This window comes from Danio rerio, chromosome 9 (assembly GCF_052040795.2).
Source record: "Danio rerio strain M-AB ecotype USA chromosome 9, GRCz13ab, whole genome shotgun sequence".
Taxonomy (NCBI): domain Eukaryota; kingdom Metazoa; phylum Chordata; class Actinopteri; order Cypriniformes; family Danionidae; genus Danio; species Danio rerio.
The window spans coordinates 4,577,501-4,601,261 of record NC_141029.1 but is presented as its reverse complement, the minus strand read 5'-3'; the positions used below and the strand labels follow the sequence as shown (position 1 = coordinate 4,601,261).

General features: G+C 35.3%; 1 protein-coding gene across 6 annotated transcripts in view; it reads right to left on the bottom strand.

The window, feature by feature from the left end:
• kalrna (kalirin RhoGEF kinase a) overlaps positions 1–23,761 on the bottom strand; it is a 273,541-nt gene that overhangs the window by 40,301 nt on the left and 209,479 nt on the right. For all 6 annotated transcript variants that reach the window (XM_087267317.1, XM_087267318.1, XM_087267320.1 and 3 more), the window contains exon 35: positions 1,230–1,495. In XM_087267317.1, the coding sequence (XP_087123443.1) occupies positions 1,230–1,495 (266 nt within the window). The remainder of the gene's footprint in view (positions 1–1,229; positions 1,496–23,761) is intronic.

Here is a 23,761-nt window from a genome sequence, read left to right as displayed (position 1 = left end):
GGTTTTAAGTTGCCGCACTCATAAAAACATTTCACATACATCAACAGATTTTCTTATTTATTTCTTTTTACAAAATTATGTGAAGAAAAAGCAAAAAAAAAAAAGTTAATGGTATCTATAGAATTTATTATAAATTACTATTAGCTGCTTTACATAAGTATTTAGCTACTTACAGTTGAAGTCAGAATTATTAGCCCCCCTGAATTATTACACCGCTTGTTTATTTTTTCCTCAATTTCATTTTAACGGAGAGATTTTTTTTAACACATTTCTAAACATAATAGTTTTAAGAACTAGAAAGAATTTCTAATAACTGATTCATTTCATCTTTACCATGATGACTAAGTAATATTTGACTAGATATTTTTCAAGACACTTTTATACAGCTTAAAGTGACATTTAAAGGCTTAACTAGGTTAATTAGGTTAACTAGGCAGCTTAGGGTAATTAGGCAAGTTATTGTATAACAGTGGTTTGTTTTGTAGATTATCGAGAAAAAATATAGCTTAGAGGGGCTTATAATTTTGTCCCTAAAATGGTGTTTAAAAAATTAATAACTGCTTTTATTCTTGCCAAAATAAAACAAATAAGACTTTCTCCAGAAGAAAAAAATATTATCAGACATACTGTGAAAATGTTCTTGCTCTGTTAAACATAATTTGGGAAATATTTAAAAAAGAAGAAAAAAAATTGAAGGGGGCTAATAATTCTGACTTCAACTGTACATTAGTATGTTCAAACACCAACACAAATCTGAAAACCATGTGTTTTCAAACTGTGTTGAAATCTTCTTGATTCACAGCCTCAAGCACTTCTATTAATTTATTGTTTGGCTTCTAGTGAAATAGATGAAATGCTTTGAATTTATCGTTGGAGAATTTGCTGTAGCTCTGGAAGACAGCAGGCATGGGTAATATCTTCCATTGTTGTGAGCTCCACAAACCCCGCTGTAGAAATACAAAAGCTCTTTTGTAGCAGCACATTATATGGCACACAGCTTTAAAAAGTCAGGCTAATCATCACCCTCTGATCTGAACGGGGCCAAAGAGACCCTTTAATATGGCGTTAATACTGGCTGCAGAACAAGAGGGCTACTTTTCTCTGTACAGTAATGATTGTGTAAAAAATTGCTATGGAGAAATGAAGGAGGCATTATACTGTAAAAAAAAAAAAACTCAGACAAATATAATAAATAAATAAAATAGAAAAACTGAAAAACAGCGCTATACCTCTTCCAAGGTGTCATCCTGTAGTTCGGGCGGCCCCATATCAATACTCTTGCGACCATCACGTTTCTGTTTCTGTTTACTTGGGATCTTCTTGATGTTACTGCCATGACTTAGACGTCGGACAGGACTGGTCAGCCATTTCTTCAGTGTATTCCCAGAGCGCTTGGGTCCAGGAGAGCTACTCTGCAGAGAGTTCAGGGATGGCTGTGGCTGCAGTGTGGCCACTGACTCTGTCTTTCCTTCTGGGCCACTAACTGTATAGTTTTCTGCAGGAGGAAGAACACAGTGAGAGGTGAATGGAACTGAAGTTTGTGACAATGTTAATGATCAAACCTGAGAGAATTTTTAAAGAAATATTCCAGGTTAAATGCGACTTGACAATATAGAAACAGTGTTGGGAAGGTTACTTTTTAAAATATATTTCATTACAGATTACGAGTACACTAGTAAGATAAGTAGGGCTTTCTAAAGAAAAGAAAGCCTTTCTTGCTTTCTTGCAGCAGGAACTTGATGGGGATTTTAAAATGGATGACTGGGGTACATTGTACTTTTTTTTGGGAAACATGCAAGTATTTGCATTTGGATTTCAGTACTGAATTTAAAAATCGGCATAATAAAAGACAAGGAAAAAGGGTCACATTAAAAAATTATTCCAAGATACCCAATTTAACAGCTATGGAGGAACTTGTTTTCTCTGATAAACCATTACATAAAACAATTTCTAGAATATATGATGCTTTGATGCTTAGACAACCTTTGACTGACCCAGATAAGTCTAAAACTAGATGGGAGCAGGATTTGGGGATAACACTGGAACATGACCTGTGGGGTCAGCTATGTAGAGATGGGGTAACCTCAACTTTGAATTCCAGATTTAGACTAATCCAGTTTAATTTCTTACACCAGCTTTATTATACTCCGTCCAGATTACACAAATTTAAAAACAGTATTTCTCCTCTCTGCTTCAGATGTGGTATAGAAGAAGGTACATTTTTTGCATTCTACATGGCTGTGCCCTAAAGTGAAAGTGTTGTGGGTACAAGTATGTAATATTTTATCACAGATTCATGGAATTGATTTTCCATTGGATCCAGAGATATGTTTATTGCGTAATTACACAAATTCTAACCTCCAGCATAACTCTGCTATTAACCTTACAGAAATGTTGCTGACAATAGCTACAAAATGCATTGCTTTAAAATGGAAAACAGACCTTGATGTACCAATTGGACTGTGGATCTCAGAAGTTTGCAACTGTATACCATTGGAGAAGATCACATATTCCTTGAGAGGAAAGGATGAAGTATTTAAAAAGATTTGGAATCCATTTTTGAACTACATTAGAACAGTACCACTTGATTTGATTTGACAAAATGTTTTTGTTTCTACTAGCTTATACTGTATCTCCTCCCTTTTCATTTATTTATTTAATTAAATTTTACTTATTTATTTAATATACTGTGTATGTTTTAATTTAGTTTGTTTGTTGTTTTGATGTTCTGTATTGTTAATTCTTGAAAAAGCAAAATAAAAATATATAGTCAAAAAAAATGATAAGGAAAATATATGGATCATTCTGTTCTAAAAGTAATGATTTTACTCTTAGTAAAATCTTTCATGGCTCATGTTTGAGGGCCTCAGTTTTCCTGTGTTTGAAAGATGAATGTCAAAATGCATTCTTCAATCAATCCATCCATTCGTCTGTCCCTCCATCTATCCATCTTCAATCCATCCATCAACCAAGCAATCCATCAATCAATTTATCGGCCCATCCATCAACCAATGAATCCATCGACCAATCCATCCATCATTAATGAAACCAATCAACCAATCCATCCATTCATCCCTCCCTCCATCTGTCCGCCCATTAACCAATCAACCAATGAATCCATCAACTAATCCATCAATACATCCACCAATCCATCTGTCCATCCATCAACCATTGAATTATCAACAAATTAATCCATCAACCAATGAATCCATCCATCCACCAACCAATCCGTCAATTTATCAACCAATCAATCTATTCATCCATCCATCCATTCCAAAAGCAGTTGAGAAACATGCATGTAACAATGAAAATTATCCAAACTGAAGTACTCTAAAATACTTTTCAATTTTAATGTGATTAGATAATATGACCAATATTGTGTATTATTTAAAATATGTAATTAAGTTACATATATTCAACAACTCTGCAATCCTGTATACAACCAAAGGGTGACCAAACACCCAGTTCACAGAAAAACACCCTCAATTCTCTTGCAATTGTTGAGGTGCTCAAACAAACAGAATAGCATTTCAAAAGCACCAGAAGGCCACAGTGATTGGGCTTTTGCTGGAATTAAACACTAAAGACAGTGTTCATTGATTGCCACAGACTGAGACTCCATCCATTAACCAATCAATAAACAAATAATTAAATACGTAAAAACATGAATAATGGAAGTCAAGTCTATTACGTCAATCCTTTAGTAAACATTTATTATTTGAGTTGTTTGGCTGCCAATGCCTCTTTCCATTAGTTTTTCTTCTTCATTTCTAAGGGTGTGTAAGTTCTTTATGCATTACTGATGTAAGTTGGTCAACCATCATCAAAACAACATTCCTCACTGGAACTTTCCTCACCACATTTAATCAGTCTTGGGTATCTCAATTGCCTACAAATTCAAACATACAACTGGAAAACTGGTGTCACCCTTTTTTCAATTAAAAACCCTTAAACCAGTTTCCAACAATCTAGCCTTTCTCTTAAGGGGGAGGAAAAAAATGACTTTAAAATGGGATATTCACTGAAATCTTGCAAACAGTAACTGCAGATTCTCCCAAAATAATCAGTGTACATCACCTAGACTTTAACACCAGGCTACCTGCTCTTAGCTTACAGGTAGATGCTCCAGGGTTTTATTAGGGTCTGTTTTGGGGTTGTCACGATACTGGAATTCGGTACCAATCAATATTGAAGTTTTAAAAACCATTTCCTGCTAACATTCGAGCGCTGTTGAGCACGTTCTTAAACAGAAATGACTGTGATAGGCCGTGAAGGTCTTCAACTCACCAAACTCACAGCTGTTTACTCAAAGCTGAGTGTAAACACAGATACAGGGACACTGGAGAGTTTCAAAGTTACGTCAGTCAGCTGCTTTGTCTATAAGCTGACATACGAGTGATGCGCTGAGGAATCGCGTTAGGTGAACTGATGACCTTCATGGCCAATCACAGTCATTTCTGTTGAGCATGTGTATACACTGGAAAATCAGCTGTGTTTAAGAACGTGCTCAACAGCACTCAAATGCTTAAAAAAAATTCAGTATCAATTGATACCGAATTCCAGTATCAAGAAAACCCTAGTCTGTTTACATGAGTGTTTAAAAAACTGAATCTTTGGAATAAAAGTTATTTTCATCATCTTGTTTTTATTGCAACAATCGTCGTCCACACTTTACAGCTCAAAAAAGATCCGTTAACATTTACGCCTACTGGGCAAGTGCATTTTTTTGCAGGCATACATACTTGTAGTATGCCTCTTGTGTAACGGTCATATTAGAGAGTTACTGATAGGCATGACATGGTTTCCAAAGGTACAATATCACCGTGGGTCCGTGGGTCAAAGAAGCAAATTAGTGTAGACCAGTGGTTCTCAAACTTTTTTCATCAAGTACCACCTCAGAAAAAATTTGTCTCTCCAAGTACCACCATAATAAGCAGTATTGAAATACAGCAGCGTAGTAGGCCCAGTAAAGCATCTGCAGCTCTGCACAGTTCTAAAACGTGGCAGATTAATTTCTATTATTAAGAATATTTATTATTGTCAGCCATTTTAAACAGTATAAATAGTCTGAACGTTAACACTGTACTGTGCTAATATGTAAAAAAAAAAAAAAAAAAAAGCCAACTAAAAACGTCAACATTTAAATTAAAATGTGCTTTTAAAAGTTAAAAATGGTAGGTTAATGTTCTTTAAAAGTAAACAGAAAACTGCTGTACTTCAATGTAAAGTATTAACATATATAGTAGCCAATTCATCAACACCTGGAAATGTTGCCTGGGCCTCAAAATTATATGCTATATGTCATAAAATAAATAATAGTTTATGTCATATTCATGTATAAATAATTGTTGATACATTTAATTATATGTAGCATGTACATATGACATATTTGATAACTCCGCGTACCACTAGAAGGAAGCCTGCGTACCAGTGGTGGTACACGTACCACAGTTTGAGAACCACTGGTGTAGACATTTAAAACAAAAACACATTAGTATTAATGGCACATTAAAGAGTAGGGTTCAGTGCTTGGTCCATTCCTCTATTCAACACACACAACAGTGCTGGAACCTCTAGCAGGTTTTTAATGCAAAATTTTGATGTATGAAATAGCATTTCAGGGTTCAAGCAAAGTCTCTTTAAGGCAAATCATTTTACTCTGTAGCCATCTTTAAAATGCCTCTTGGGCAGGATGCTTGGGCATTTTGTTTGAATATGGAAACATCAAAATCTCCAAAATTGCTACACTGTAATAAATGGCCGTGATTTCAACAGTAAAAAAACTGTAAAAATGCTACAGTACAAATCCGTAACCTGGTTAACGGTATGTTTCCTTAATATAAACGACGAATAACCGTAAATTTACTTTCCCAGAATTCCCTGCATGGCACATCACTTTTTTTGCATTTGGTTGACATTAATATGAATCTTCTTAGTTGTGTCCCCATCAGTTATGTACATTAGAGATTTATGTAACATCTAATTTTGATAAACAATATTTACTTCATGACTTTAATTTTATGCGTGTTACCATACCGGTGTTTAGTAGCTGTGTGAATGACACTGAGCACCTTCTATTTGCTGATACTCATTTCTGTTTGTGGGAAAAGTTGATTTTGATGAGCATTGGCTCATTATGTAACTTCCTCATCACTACCTGAATATGAATGTGCAAACGTGTCTAACTGTGTAACAAAAGATGTGTAGATGTTGATCATTCAAAATACAGACATATTACCTCTATAAATTAATAAAATACTGTCGTTTACTGTAAAAATGAGAAATTACTTTTACGGTTTGTACCATGTTTTTAACGATAAAGTACTGGCAACCACAGCTGCCGTTTTTTTACCGTAAATTTTACGGATTTATTTTTTACAGTGTAGCCAAACTTATGATTCAATTTCATATCCGTAATCACTAATAAAATTAAACAACAACTGTCTCTTTAGTTTCATTTCAAAATGTTTAAATCACAAAAAATCTGCAGATTTGTGTTCAGTTTAAAATCTGTATGTGTCTGTTGAGTATGGTCTTTTACAGCTGACTTATTAGAGGAAGTGACCTAAGAAGAGTAGATCATAAAGGTTGTATTGAAAGCACCTGTATTTCTGCAAAAAAACAAAAATGGACTCTTCAAAAATGTTACAAATCACACACGAGAGCAGTTCCTGAGATCTAGCCATCACGGTGTGCCGAAGTGTGACGAAGTGTCCATGTTGAGCCCTACAGTGCTTTTTGAAGAGTGAACCTGCGTAAAACACAGACTGGCTGACGACAAATACGCAGTCTTGTGAGCATGTGATTATGTGTGGAGTGAAGACGAGGTTTGATGAGAGCAGTCATTAAGAGCTGCCCTTTACACACAAACACACACTTATCCTGCCTCTGTAAAAGACAGAACGACAGGCGGACAGACAGATAGACACAGAGGTTTCTTTGTTGTTTCGAATGAGCACATCACATTTCCACAGAAAGCTTCGACTGGATCATATGACTGCTCTTATGGCCAACTTAATTGCCAGGAAATCCCACTGACACATTTTAGATTCTAGTCTCTGGAAATCTCCTGTAAGATATATATACAGTTGAATACAGTTGAAGTCAGAATTATTAGCCCCCCTGAATTATTAGCGCCCCTATTTATTTTTTTCACCAATTTCTGTTTAATGGAGGGAAGATTGTTTCAGCACATTTCTACGCATAATAGTTTTAAAAACTTATTTCTAATAACATATTTATTTTATCTTTGCCATGATGACAGGAAATATTATTTTACTTGATATTTTTCAAGACAATTCTATACAGCTTAAAGTGACATTTAAAGGCTTAACTAGGTTAATACGGTTTGGGTAATTAGGCAAGTAATTGTATGATGATGGTTTGTTCTGTAGATTATGGAAAAAAAAATTAGCTTAAAGGGTTAATAATTTTTGTCCCAAAAATGGTTTAAAAAATTAATAACTGCTTTTATTCTAGCTGAAATAAAATAAATAACACTTTCTCCAGGAGAAAAAATATTATCAAACATACTGTATAAAATTCCTTGCTCTGTTAAAAATCATTTAGGAAATATTTAAAAAAAATAAGATAAAATCAAAAGGGGGCTAATAATTCTGACTTCAACTGTATACACACACACACACACACACACACACAGTTGAAGACAGAATTATTAGCCCCCTTTTGATTTTATTTTATTTTTTAAAAATATTTCCTAAATGATTTTTAACATTTTAATTACAAAGCTCTGTCACTAAGACAAATTCATTGAGTGTGTAAACATACTTGGCAATAAAGCCTTTTCTGGTTCTGATTCCAAATCTTCATCACATTTATTATGTTCTGCTAATACTTCTGTGGCCTTCTGAATCTCATTCCACTGCATCTGTGCAGTAAAAATACCATGCATAGCTTCTTTTGGGGAGTTTTGTGGCATGACAACCCCTCTGAAAGACTATCCTTAAAAGCATTAAATCACTTGATCCACACTTTATGTGTGCAGGTCTTCATTATTTTTAACAAAAAACTTTAAGCTTGACCTTTAAGGTGTGCTATTGTTTTCAGTAGATGCATGATGTCAGTATGATGGTATATAGAATCACCTTAAAGGGATCATTGAATGCAAAACTAACTTTCACATGCAGTCTGAATGGAAATGTTGTCTTGGCAGTGTGTGAACACAACCACCCTATGATAAGATAATACAAATCCGAGTGCTTTTTAATCCCTACAAATCATAAGCATTGAGAACAAGCTCTTCTCGGATTCTTGGCAAAGTGACATCACACAGACCAAGGCCGCTCCAACGTCTTGTTTACTGATATTATGTTTTGCATAGCCCCGCCCTCAGTGATCAATTAACAGTCTGCCATAGTTTAAACCATTCACATTTCCATTCCCATTCCCAAGTCAAGACCCCTTCTTGTCACTTTTTGATGCTCGAAGTAACCCCAGTCTCATTTTACTACAAGTGGGGTCCTTTACTACTTAAAAAAAAAAAAACCTATGGAGTTAATATGCTTGTGCAAAAGTCAGCAATCATTTTCCTCATTATGATTAAATGACATATTGGAAAGTATTATTGTCATTATCGGGGTGTTACTTTTTCCAAAGTATACAATAAAAAACATTTTATTATGTTACACTAACCCAGATCGTAGCACTAAACCCAATCATATTTCAATATGAAACATATAACATAGCAGATAATATTATGAGCAGGGCCAGACGGAATCTGCGGACGTTTTTTGGTATTTCTGCTGAGAATTTTGGAAAAAAATCTGTGGAGTTCTCCGGAATTATTTTGGGAGTATCCAGAGGAGTATCATACCTAAACCCTTAATATATTAAATAAAAAGTAATAAATTACTGAACAAAAACTGAATAAATTCAGATTTACACATTTACTCAAGTAAATAAACAGAATTAATATTGGGCTAAAATTCTGCAGAAATCTGCGGAAAATCTGCGGAATTCTGCACGCGCAGATTCCGTGTGGGCCTAATTATGAGTTATTCCTGGACGGAATTGATATGTTCTCAGCCTCCATCCTCTTCCATATATTTTGCATAGAATATAAAGCTTACATTAAAATTGGAGAGTGGAAACGAGCCTATTAGGGATCTATTTTGACGGTCCATGTGCAGAGCGCAAAAACGCAGGGCGCAAACGCTTTCAGGGCATGTCAGAATCCATTCTTGCTAATTTACAGACGGGAAAATGCGCTTTGCGCCAAGGCGCATAGGCTAAAAGGGTTGAGTTTATTTTCTTAATGAGTTATAGGTGTGTTTTGAGAATAAACCAATTAGAGTCTCATTTCCCATTCCCTTTAAGAGCCAGCTGCGTCGCGCCAAGAGCACATTCGCTATTTACAGGACGTAAAGTAAGTCTAAGTGGAAAAAATTAGCATTTCTCAAGCAAACAGTTAACAGAAAACTGTTAAACAGAGCATCTACTGCGTGAGAATGAGAGATAATGGATCTACTTTCACATTTGCTCTTGGATAGGGAAACCTTTACGCACAGACATCAATTAGTCTATAAATAATTAATTTTGTTTGTTAAGCGCAAAGATTTGTTTGAAAACTATTTCTAAATTCAGTTCTAATTTCTAGCAAACGAATAAATGAACAATAATGACCAAGTGTAGTCAAAATACTGAGTTATTTCCAAATACACCTGCCATGCCCCATGTGATCTAAAACCTGACAGGTGGGCAAATCTAAGCTTGTTTTTAATAAAACAAATATAAATATGGATATAATAAATAATACTGCTAATAATAATAACATTATACAAAAGCAAGTTGTTATGAATGAACTGAAAAAGCCTCCCGAGATGAAGAAGACATAAAAGCAGTGATTTTTCATATTTATGTAGGCTAGAAAATAATGTTTTTTAATATTTAATCCTTTATATTTATATCCTATATCTATTCTTATTATATCCCATATAAATATATATATCTCTAATATATTTAAATTTTTTCATATGTAAAGATATTTGCCTATTGCTCTCTTGTGTGTATTAAGCAGTGTGTAAGCGAGGCGCAACTCTGCGCCGGAGTTTAGACCGGGTTAGTTTTGGTCTAATGAAAAATCTATTATAGTTTCTCAAAATAGCAACGCGCCAGCAGTCCGCCTCAGAACGCCTTCCTTTTTAGACCAGAACGCCTATGGGCGCACATATGAGCGCTAATGCATTTGCTATTTAAACAGCGTATCACAACGCCTCAAAACGACTCTTGCACCAAGCTGAAACTACCAAAAGACTACTGCGCCACGCCTTGCGCCACACTGCGCCGGGTGTATGATAGGGCCCTTATACTGGAGTAGAAAAAAAAGAGGAGAAGTATGGACAACTATGTGACTTAAAAAAGGCTTTCATTTATTTAAAAAAAAATAAGAAATAGAAAATAACAGTTATAGTATGTACTTTTCATTCATACAATATTTCAAAAGACAAACAATGTGGCATCTATTACACAACTTCCAGAAAGAAAAGTGTGTGGATGGTTCAGTCTTTACCGGAATAAACAGGGAGACGTGTCCTGGTTTATCTGCTCTTTTCCTCATTCCTCATGTTTTAAAGCATGTGCCATTAATCCAGACCCTCCACACACTCATTTTTCTAGACGGGCTGCATTCCATTCATAGGTGAGGAGTTTCGCATGCTTTAAACTGACAAAACCTGCTGACTATAGTAGATTACAGATATTTCCACCATGCAAAGAGATCACAAAAATCAAAAGAAAATGCCCAAGTTCCCACATTTTCTCCCTCCCAGAACTGTCTTCAAAGAGCTATCAAAGCTGTTCTGATGAAAAGAGGATTTGAACTCATTTGGGCTTCAAAGACGGCAGGAGTCATGTTCAACATCAGCTCAAGCTGCGCGTTAGCAGATTATTTTACACAGTTATGTAATACAGCCGCTGAGCTGCCGTAATAGGGTTAGCAACATTTAAAAGATTAGCTCATCAATAAGTGAACATTATATTACTTAAATTTCTGTTAATGAATCAATTAAGTTAACTTCATCCATTCATTCATTTTCTTCCGCTTTTCCGCATCCGTGATGTGAGGGCAGCAGTCTCAGGAGAGAACCCCAGACTTCCCTCTCCCCAGACACTTCCTCCAGCTCCTCCAGGGGGATCCCGAGGTGTTCCCAGGCCAGCCGAGAGACATAGTCACTCCAGCATGTCCTGGGTCTTCCCCGAGGTCTCCACCCAGTGGAACATGCCTGAAACGCCTCTGTAAGTAGGCGTCCAGGAGGCATCCGAAACAGATGCCCGAGACACCTTGGCTGACTTCTCTTGATGTGGTGGAGCAGTGGCTCTACTCCAAGCTTCTCTGGGGTGACAGAGCTACTCAACCTACCTATAAGGCCACCCAGCGAAGGAAACACATTTCGACTGCTTGTATCTGAGATCTTGTCCTTTTGGTCACGACTTTTGTAACTTAATCGTATTTTAAATTTACAAATTTAAGTTGATTAAACAAACAATTAAGTTGTTTCAACTTAATTTTGTATGCACTGTTCACACTTCAGGTCAAAAATGAGCCGCCTGCACTAAACCTCTAAAATAAAGCTGATTAAGCTGATTAAGAGATAAAGCACTTTATTTTCCATCGTCAAATCTATTTTGCACGAGAAAACAACCTCATCTTCATCATAAACTCTGTGAATGTCTAGGTTTTTCCTCATCGGTGTGGAGATTTCATCAATGTCTGATTTGTGGACAACACTCATTTTTTAGTGAAGTAAAGGGTTTGATTTCTAATGCTTAAAAATATATAAGTGTAAAAAGTGTTAAGCAAGACAATATTCACAAAAGGTAAAGCAATTTTATATTGTGCATGTGTGTGTTGCAGCAGTATATATATATATATATATATATATATATATATATATATATATATATATATATATATATATTATTATTATTATTTTTTTTTTTGTAAAAATTATTTTATAAGACAACCTGTGTCCTGTATGCATCCTACATGAATATATGAAAATAGTCAAAGTGTGCAAAGTTTACAGAGACAAGATTTTCTTCAAAATGAATTGATTTTGATGTATCATTTAATTTGGTATTTTGCATGATATTAGAATTCAGCTTGAATAAAAAAGTGCAAATTAAAGACTTACTGAATATAAAATAAAATTATTATGTTAAATAGGCAAGTTAAGGTAATTAGGCAAGTTATTGTATAACAGTGATTGGTTTTATAGACAATTGGAAAAAAAATCCTTAGGTGGCTAATAATATTGATCTCAAAATAGTAACATTTTTAATACTGCATTTGTTCCAGTCAAACTAGAAAAAATAGGACTTTCTCCGTAAGAAAAACATACATGTTAGAGTAAATACTATGACAATGTCGTTTAATTATTTGTATTAATTATTTGTTTAATTATGTCTATTAAAATCACCTGAAATATTTGAAAAAGCATGATAATTTCACATGAGGGTGAACAATTTTGACTTCAATTGTATCTTAAATTGTTTTTAAATTGTTTCAAATTCCAGATTTTCAATAGTTGAATTTTAAAAGTATTTATACATTTTTTTTTTTATAAATCTCTATTTAAAAACAAAAATGATCATATTGTTGTACAGGGTCACATACTTACAATGATGTGTATGTGGACAAACTGCATACCACTCAACCCTCCCTTTTTTCCTGGGATTTTTCTGTATTTTACAGTTCTATCCTGCCATCATCCCATAAAGGTATTTTCCCGTATTTCTCCCTTATTCCTTATTATGGTGGGCATATCCCTTATATTCACATATATTGACAGGCTTGACATATCGCAGGATAAGCCATAAGACACAGCAGTTGCGTGCATGGCTGAATAGTCTATAGTCCAGTCATCACACCAACATTCTGCATGTAAACAAAGCTGTTTGTGATGCCAAACAAAGAAATTGCATTTCTAGCAGTGACACTGAGCACTCATCAGAACCAACTGAAAGCAGGTTCTGTAAATAAATGTCCATGATTTCAACAGTAAAAAAAACCTTTAAAAATCTGTAACTTGGCTAACAAAGTTCCCTTAATATAAACAGTAAATCACTGTTTATTTCCCAGAATTCCCTGCATGACCTTATTTGTTAAATTTGTTTCCCCATCAGTTATGTACATTTCTTTAATGTTACATCTAATGTTGATATATTTATTCCATTCCTTTAATTCTATGTTTTTCACCATTATGGTGTTTAGTAGATGCATGAATAACATCGAGTGACTTCTATATAATAGTATGTTTCTATTTGTTTGTGATGAGCATTGGCTAACGTTTTCATCAGCACATGCTTATGGTTGTGTTTTTGTCTGTGTAACAAAGGAAATGAAGTGTAGATGTTAGTACTTCAAAACAGTGGTGTATTAGCACTATAAATGAATAAAATACGGTAGTTTACTGTAAAATAGATTTAGAGATTTTTTTTTTACAGTATGTGCTGTTTTTTATGGTAAAATGCTGACAACCATAGCTTTTTTATCATAAATTTAACTGATTTCATTTATTTATTTATTTTTACAGTAAGGTTTGGGAGATTAAATGACATTACCTTTCATTCTACCTAAAGTTATGCTTACAAAATAAACTATATTTAGTTATTTAGCATTTTAGTCGAATTATTTCTTAGAGGTCTTTGGTCAAAAAAGCCCACTGTGGAATCTATACCTCTACTGTCAGGTCTGTTTCTGAAAAGCCATCAACTGTTGATAATATACAGTACATTTGACTATATACCCACAAGACAGAGCAAGATAATACTAATTTAGACTACCTCCCATCAGTTAAACCATAGAAACCAAAACCATAACCTGATAAACCATAGACATCTCCATGATGATGACCTAGTGATGACATCACAAAAGAAGTTGTGTTTTGAGCCGGACTGTTTCCACAGGGAAACTTCCCGAGTTAATCAGTACAGGGAGCGAGAGAAAACGCACTTTAGTCCACGTTAGAGAAGAACAGAATGGAACTTGTCATCAACACACACACACACACACACACACACACACACACGCGCGCGCATACACGCATGTGCAAACAACCCTCATCTGCCCATGGCACAAGACAGAGTAAACAGCACACAAGACTGGAGCTCCACAGTCAATATCATTTCAAAACCACCAGCAGGAGATATAAATGACAGACGAGATAAAAACAAATGATGCGTGTTCGGTTGTTGTGGAAAGAAAGAAAGAGAGGAAATGAAAGAAAGAAAAGAGGAAAGAAAAAAAGAAATAAAGAAATAAAGAAAGAAAGAAAGAAAGAAAGAAAGAAAGAAAGAGAAGGAAAGAAAGAGAAAAGAAGGAAAGAACTTAAGAAAAGAAGGAATGAAAGAAAGATAGAATGAAAATACAAAGAAAGAAAGAAAGAAATAAGGAAAAGAAAGAAAGAAAGAAAGAAAGAAGGAAAGAAATAAGGAAAAGAAAGAAAGAAAGAAAGAAAGAAAGAAGGAAAGAAGGAAAAGAAAGAAAGAAAGAAGGAAAAGAAAGAAAGAAAAAAAGAAAGAAATAAGGAAAAGAAAGAAGGAAAAGAAAGAAAGAAAGAAAGAAAGAAAGAAAGAAAGAAAGAAAGAAAGAAAGAAAGAAAGAAAGAAAAAAAGAAAGAAATAAGGAAAAGAAAGAAAGAAATAAGGAAAAGAAAGAAAGAAAGAAAGAAAGAAAGAAAGAAAGAAAGAAAGAAAGAAAGAAATAAGGAAAAGAAAGAAAGAAAGAAAGAAAGAAAGAAAGAAAGAAGGAAAAGAAAGAAAGAAAGAAAGAAAGAAAGAAGGAAAAGAAAGAAAGAAAGAAAGAAAGAAAGAAAGAAAGAAAGAAAGAAAGAAAGAAAGAAAGAAAGAAAGAAAGAAAGAAAGAAAGAAAGAAAGAAGGAAAAGAAAGAAAGAAATAAGGAAAAGAAAGAAAGAAGGAAAGAAAAAAAGAAATAAGGAAAAGAAAGAAAGAAAGAAGGAAAAGAAAGAAAGAAGGAAAAGAAATAAGGAAAGAAAGAAAGAAATAAGGAAAAGAAAGAAAGAAAGAAAGAAAGAAAGAAAGAAAGAAAGAAAGAAAGAAAGAAAGGGAAAAAACACTGAATGAAAGAAGGAAAGAAAGACAGACAGAAAACATTGACAGTGGCATTGCTTCTTTACAATGTAACAAGTTCCATATCTCATACCATTTTATAATAATCACTAAAGTTTGTCTCAGAAAAAAAAATGCTGATAAAACTGCATAAAAGTATAAAATTGCTGAAAAAAAAGAAAAAAAAAGTCTCCCTCTCAAATTGGAATGGTTAAATAGATTCATTCAGTCATTTTATTTTCGGCTTAGTCCCTTTATTAATTAGGGGTCGCCACAGCTGAATGAACTGCCAAACTACTCAGCATATGATTTATGCGGCGGATGCCCTTCCAGCTGCAACCCATCTCTGGGAAACACCCATTCACCCTCATTCACACATACACTACAGACAATTTAGCTTACCCAATTCACCTAAAACGCATGTGTTTGGGACTTGGGAGCACTCGGAGGAAACCCACGCCAACACAGGTAGAACATGCAAACTCTCTACAGAAATGCCAACTGACCCAGTCGAGGCTCAAACCAGCGACTTTCTTGCTGTGAGGCAACAGCACTACCTACTGCGCCACCATGCTGCCCAGCAAAAAAAAAAAAAAAAAAGTTATAAAAATAAATACATTTAAGGTATCCCTTGTGAAAAAGTACACTTTGATATACTGAATTAAACTAAAGTGTAATTGAATTTATTTTTCGATGAGGCTTATGTGTCATGTTTTTAAAAGCTTTATCCTGCATGGGATTTGACAATAGCGAAAAATAAAAGCAAATACAGCGTCTGGGTCAAAATTTGAGATTTTTATTTAATGCCAAAATCATCCGAATATTAATTAACAATCAAGTTCCATGAAGTTTCATTCATTCATTCATTCATTCATTCATTCATTCATTCATTCATTTTCCATCGGATTAGTCCCTTATTTTTCAGGGGTCACCACAGTGGAACGAAGCACCAACTATTCCAGCGTATGTTTAACACATTGGATGACCCTCCACCTGCAACCCAGTATTGGGAAACACCCATACACCACTCTTGCATTCACACACACACTCATACACCACAGCCAATTTAGTTCATCCAATTCACCTATAGCGCATGTGTTTGGACTGTGGGGGAAACCGGAGCACCCGGAGGAAACCCACGCCAACGCGGAGAGAACATGCAATCTCCACACAGAAATGCCAACTGAACCAGCTGAGACCAGTTTTAAACCATCAAAACATAATATGGATAATTGTAATTGTATTAATTAAAAGCAATTTTGCTTTTAAAAGAGTGTTCAATGACATTCACTATTTAAAGATATGAAGTATAAGTGCACATCCAACAACTCTCTGACAAATAAAAAATGCTTTTCTTACTTTCTTACTCCAAATGTCTACAAATTCTTAATCCAATTTCATTCAAAAAGCATTTTCCAGACAAGCAAAAAACATTGTCTTATTTTCAGAAACAATAATTAAAAATTAAGAGTTTTTTCTCTTAAAACAAATTAAATAATCTGCCAAATGAGTAAGTATAATAACCAAATTTCTAAGTGAAAACACAATTATCATACAAACCCCTTTGGCAGATTATTTTGCTTGTTTCAAGGAAAAAAAAACTCACTTAATTTCGACTTTTATTTTTGACAATATTTTCACTTATCTAGAAAACGCTTCAAGCATTTCAAGAATTAATTTTATTAGGAACAAGATTAAAAACTCTAAGAAAAGCACTTCTTGCGGTGTTAAACAGTCACAATTGTAAAGGAGCTCATACATAAAGCAAAGCCGATCAGTTAAAGGACAACGCACATGAAACCCACCTCCAACATGACAGCAGCAGCAGCATTTAATGAAGATCCAGTCACAGCAGGAGCACACACTCTTACCACCCCTCATGACCATTCACACACACACACGCATGTCTCAACACTGCGAGATCTTCCTGGATGACTGAGTAATTACACTCATTCAGCCTGACTTTACTTCCACAACAGAGAGAGAGAGAGAGAGAGAGAGAGAGAGAGAGAGATGTGGGTGGAGCTACAGAACTCTCTCTCATGTTTCACTTTCTGCCCAGACAAAGAGAGCAGTCAGTACGTTAGATGTGATAATGTGGATCCATAACAATGTGTCCAGCTGTAGTATGTAGGCATGCAAGACACACTACAAAAAAGCTTTTCTTAAGAGTTTTTGTCTTGTTTCTAGTCCAAATATCCAAAAAATAAAAAATATATAAAATAAAAAATAAATAAATAAATACTTATAGGTCTTGTGAAATTAAAATAAACCTTTTTTTTTGAGATGTTAGAATTAATCAAGCGGCAACCACCCGCTCTCCCTCAGGAAGCCAATACGGAAGTAGCTAAAACTGCAATTCATCCGAAATTCCACTAGTCCTGGCCGCTCCTGGCTCCAAAACAGAGCAAATTTCAATTGAGCCCACTGTTAGAATGGCCAACTTTACAGCAGAAACAAAGGTGTTTACAGCCTGGTACAAAAAAAGATTTTGGTTAATACAGCTAATATTACCCTTCATGACAACTGTGAGGGGGTGAATTTTGTTATAACTCATCCGTTTCCTTTATATTAAGTTATATTAAGTTTGCATAATTAAGGGGCGTGGCCACTTGAGTAACAGCTAGGTCTAGTTGGTCGCCGTCACGTCACCTCAGCTGAATCCTGCAGGTTAGCCACTGAACTCGGCATATTTATCGTATTTCTGTGTTGTTTTATGTGGCTTTACACAGTCAACTGCCTTTTGGACTTGTTTCCTACAATTATTAGATGGCATGGCATGCTGAGTGCACTTAATTGTGCTCACAAACCATTCACGTGGCCTCCATTTCCCATTTGAGTAAAGTTATATACTTATATACCATCTCTATACATGTATTTGTTTTTATTTAAGATCATTTATATTTATATTTAGAGCTGTAATGCACTCCAGAATCTGTCAGATTGATTAGCTGTAGGCTCTAGAACAGTCATCTGAAGCGTTGTCATACAGTGTTAAGCTGGATTTCATCAATAGTCTTACAGTAACTAACACAGACTATATCTGAAGTGTTTGGAAGTAATTCGCATTTTCCTTCTGTTGAAAAACGTCATAAGAACAATACTTAGTGGCTCAATGTATTACAGCAGTGTTTTTAAAAGTCTAAACACTTTATTGATATAGTGTACAACCAAGCACAAGTGGTCAGAACACAACCGAGTCACAGGTGATAAAGTATTAAGCGTTCTTCCAAAGTAAAGTGTGTCTGAACCAGGTCCAAGCTAAATGCCAGCAGGTGTCTGTAGCTCCGCTCACTCTCCGCCTCTTAGCCCTTGTTTGGTATCCTGCCGTGGGTGTGATGACGCGCGAACAAAATGGCGATGGTTGGCCGCACCTACTTGTGGCTTCTTTTTCGCTCTTCAGAAACCTATGGGTGACGTCACGGATACTACGTCCATATATTTTACAGTCTATGGTATCAATATGTCAAATGTAAGAATATCTATAAGTGCGCTCCAAAACAATGACACAGTTTGCATTTAAAAAACCCTGGTATATACATCCAAAGCTTGGCGTTTGTAACTTCTGCCTAGTAATGCACTCACACCTAACACGGGTGAAGCATTAAGTGAGAGTGATTTACATGTTAAGTCTTTTTAAAGATGCGATAGACATCTTGTGGCGAGTTGATGCTAATGCATGCAAATGATGCGATTCCAGCCAATGACATACTGTGAATTGAGCTTGCCTTAGTAGCGGCCATCATCCAATCAGGAGCTTGCTTTAGTATTGGTCGTTATCCAATCAAAAGCTTGCTTTAGTATCGGCCGTCATCTAATCAGAAGCTTAATTTAGTAACACCATTAACCAATCAGGAGCTTCCATTAGTAGCAGCTGTCATCCAAACAGGAGCTTGCTTTAGTAGTTCCATCGTCCAGTCAGTAGCTTGGTTTAACAGTGGTTGTCATCCAATCAGGAGCTTGAACTAGGAGCGCTGTTGTGGAAGTAAAGTCAGGCTGAATGAGTGTAATTACTCACCGTCATTTAGACAGAAGCTTGCTTTACTAGTGCCATCGTCCAGTCAGGAGCTTGCTTTAATAGCGTCTGTAATCCAATCAGGAGCTTGCTTTAATAGTGTCCGTAATCCAATCAGAAGCTTGCTTTAGTAGCAGCTGTCATCCAAACAAGATCTTGCTTTAGTGGCGGCCATCACCCAGTGAGGTGCTTGCTCTAGTAGCAGTTGTCATCCAATCAAGAGATTGCTTTAGTAGCATCGGCCATCCAATCAGGAGCTTGCTTTAGTGGCATGGGCCATCCAATCAGGAGCTTGCTTTAGTGGCATCCGTCATTCAAACAGGAGCTTGCTCTTGTAGCAGTCGTCATCCAATCAGAAGCTTGCTTTAGTAGCGTTCGTCATACAGTCAGGAGCTTGCTCTAGTAGCGATTGTCATCCAATTAGGAGATCATCATCCAATCAGGAAATTGCTTTAGTAGCATTCGTCATCCAATCAGGAGCTTGCTTTAGTAACGTTCATAATCCAATCAGGAGCTTGCTTTAGTAGCGTTCGTCATCCAGTCAGGAGCTTGCTCTAGTAGCGATCGTCATCCAATCAGGAAATAGCTCTAGTAGCGATCGTCATCCAATCAGGAGATTGCTTTAGTAGCATTCGTCATCCAATCAGGAGATTGCTTTAGTAGCATTCGTCATCCAATCAGGAGCTTGCTTTAGTAGCATTCGTCATCCAATCAGGAGCTTGCTTTAGTAGCATTCGTCATCCAATCAGGAGCTTGCTTTAGTAACGTTTATAATCCAATCAGGAGCTTGCTTTAGTAGCGTTCGTCATCCAGTCAGGAGCTTGCTCTAGTAGCGATCGTCATCCAATCAGGAGATTGCTTTAGTAGCATTCGTCATCCAATCAGGAGCTTGCTTTAGTAACGTTTATAATCCAATCAGGAGCTTGCTTTAGTAGTGTTCATCATCCAGTCAGGAGCTTGCTCTAGCAGTGATCGTCATCCAATCAGGAGCTTGCTCTTGTAGCAGTCGTCATCCAATCAGGAGATTGCTTTAGTAGCGGTTGTCATCCAATCAGGAGCTTGCTCTATTAACACTGTCATCCAGTCAGGAGCTTTCTTTGATAGCAGCAGTCTTTCAATCAGGAGCTTGCTTTAGTAGTGGTCATCATCCAATCAGGAGCTTGCTTCTGTAGCAGCAGTCATCTAGTCAAGATGCTTCTGAAGGATCTGATGGACCCAGAAACGGAGCTGACCCACAATTCCTTTCAAATCCCACAAAGCACAGCTACCTCTCATGAAAATCCATGTCAGCTGTTTTGCAATGAAATGGGAGTGATTTCAAGTCTGTTAAACTGAGTTTAACGCACAAATGAAGCAAGCAAACTCAAAATCTTCAAGCGCCTAATTATGCACGATTAGCGCAATTTACTTGTGCAAGGCACATCCAGTGTGAACGCCCCATAAATGGATCGACATTTTTTTTTATATCACCTATCACATATTTCAGCTTCTCATCAAATCTGACCAATCAAATGCTCTCTAGTATCTGACATGTCCCGCCCCTTTCAAGATGCTTCTCATTTGCTTTTCATTTTACATGCGCTTGATCAAACACTCTCACTGTCAGAGCTGTGATAAAAACCAAATGCTATTGGCCAATTTTTGAAGGGGAGGAGCTAATATAAGTTCTAAAGTTCCCATTTTTTTTTAGAAATTTGGACTTAAAAATAAGAAAAGCTCTCTTTTTTTTTTTTTTTTTTTTGCTGTGCACCACATGGGTCAGTGATCTCTCCCTCTCCCTCTCCCTCTCTCTCTCTCTCTCTTTCTCTCTCTCTCTCCGAAAGCACTTGAATAGGAAACTCAATGAAAAGGAAACATTCCCATGGAGATAACACTAGCTGAACTTCTGAACTACAGCAGAGAAGAAGAAAGGTTTACTGAGAGCTGAAGCTTATCTCAGAGTGAGTAGAGATTGTTGTGACAGCAGGTAACTCTGTTATCAGGAGACATATGTGTGTCATAGTATAGTACAGTATCTCTGGAATTAACATAACTGTACTGTACATACCTGTTTCTTAATAATGAACTGAGTGTGCCTAATGTACCACATGCATCTCTGATTTTCGGTGTGCATGAATGTATAAATGTTTTTATTTACGATAGCATACAAACTGTATAGTGATGAGAAAAAGTGCTTGCCCCCATACTCATTCCCCTTAATTTCTCCAGCCACAGTCAGCTGATTACTGCCATAGCTGTTCACAATAATCATATAATTCATAGCAAAGAATAAGTGCTGTTATTTCTATCCAATCAAATTGCACACACACACACACATATACATATATATATATATATATATATATATATATATATATATATATATATATATATATATATATATATATATATATACAAACACACACACATATATATATATATATATATATATATATATATATATATATATATATATATATATATATATATATATATATTTTGACAGATTGACCTCAAGACACAAACTTTAGTGTGGAAGCACTAAAACTGTCCAAGAAGATGCAAAATCATTACATGTAGCAGCCGAGGTATGGTTTAAACTACTGCATGTCACTGGTGGGAAGATGAAGTATGTCTGCTTTACGATGACTTAAATCTGCAAATGACCTTAAACAATGACTCAATGCACTACAGAATGTTACGTTTTTAAACACATGCACAAACTGCATGTATTCTCTTAGTGGTGAATTGGTTTGCTGCACCAATTGCTGGATGCTTGCAGCTTGCTAGTCAAGTTTTAAAGTAATTAACATTAACATGTCACTTTTTAGTATATTAGTTTACACAGATTTCGAATTCACATGTAAACGCATAAACATTTTTTTTTGTTGGCTTATTGTAGGTGCATATAACTTATGTGTTCCCACATAAAATTAATCCTACATTTTAAATGTATAGTTCATGAATGGCAAATACGTAGATGAACTTGCATTAAAAATACCCTAAAAAATGGCACAGGTGTAAGCTAAATTTTTAATTTGCAGGATATAAGGTGGAGTACATTTCTCACTCCTTACTACTCTTGAGTACTTTTAGAGGAACTACTTTCCACTCATACTAAAAAAAGGAGTATTTGCAAAAGAAACTAAAGTTGAAGTCATAATTATTAGCCCCGTTTGATTTTTTTTTTTTAACAGAGCAAGGAAATTTTCACAGTATGTCTGATAATATTTTTTCTTCTGGAGAAAGTCTTATTTGTTTTATTTTGGCTAGAATAAAGGCAGTTATTAAGTTTTTAAACACAATTTTAAGGACAGAATTATTAGCCCCTTTAAGCTATTATTTTCAGTAGAACAAACCATCGTTACAATCAATATCGTTTTACAATAACTTGCCTAGTTACCCTAACCTGCCTAGTTAACCCAATTAACCTAGTCAAGCCATTAAATGTCACTTTAGGTCGTATAGAAGTGTCTTGAAAGATATTATGTATATTATATAATATGTTGAGAAATGTGTCTCTGTTAAACAGAAACTGCGGAAAAACAGAAGTCTAATAATTTAAGGAAGCTATTAATTCAGACTTCAACTGTACATGAGTGACCATAAACATTTCTGTTATTACTGTTCATTATTTTTGGCTACATGCAAATTTAAAAGAAAAATGACAATAGACCCTAGCCCTAACTCATTACTTCTGTACCCTTATTTAGTCTTAAATATACAACGTTATATAAATGATACTAATGTGTTTACCAATGGTTGTGTATAAGCTCAACGTTCAATAAAACACAAAGATATGTGACTACCATATATAGATTTTTTGTTACTGCATAGGAACCTGCTGCAGTATCTTATACAGTTAAAGGCTTATTTTGGGGGTTTTACCCAAACCACCTTCATTTACACTCACATTCAAATCCCGTTTGTGTCCAAGAATTCAAATTATACCAATGACAACTTTGTCTTCCACTATAGACAAAATAAGCACCTTTGTCAAACCTCAGGAACAATAGTTTAGTAGTACTTTAAAGTATTTGCGTGAACATCTAAGTAAAAAGGGCATACAGAGAGCATACACTTAACAAAAAAAAACTATATTTGTTTACTAAGAGGATCTGAACATCATGTCATCAGCACACTGAGACAAACATACTAAAGCAGTGAGGAATATCAAGAGCTTTTGGGAGTTTGTACCCTTTATAGTTGACGGAAGAAAAAATAATATGAGAATGACTTGAATTATGGTGCCCTCTAGGGAACACAAACTGTAATCTCAACATGGTCACAGTGTACTATAGGCCTGTCCCAATAATACAATAACACAAATATTTGACCATTTGATTTGTTTCTGGTGTTTTTAAATGTTTTAGTATAAACCTCTGTGAATTGAATGATGTTCATTTTATATCAAGATTTTAAAAAATCCTTCAACTAATAGAATAATGTTAGATTTATTTTGTTAGAAGGTGAGCAAAGTTAACTATACAAAACTTACATAAGAGTTTTTTTTTGTCTAGTTTCTAGTTCAAATGTCTATGTATTATTAAATCAAGAAGCATTTTTTTTGGCAAGTAAAAAAAAAATCTTGTTTTGAGAAATAATAGGGCAACATAAAGTGAGTTTTTCCCTTAAATCTGCCAATATATACACAGTTGAGGTAAGAGTTTTTAGCCACC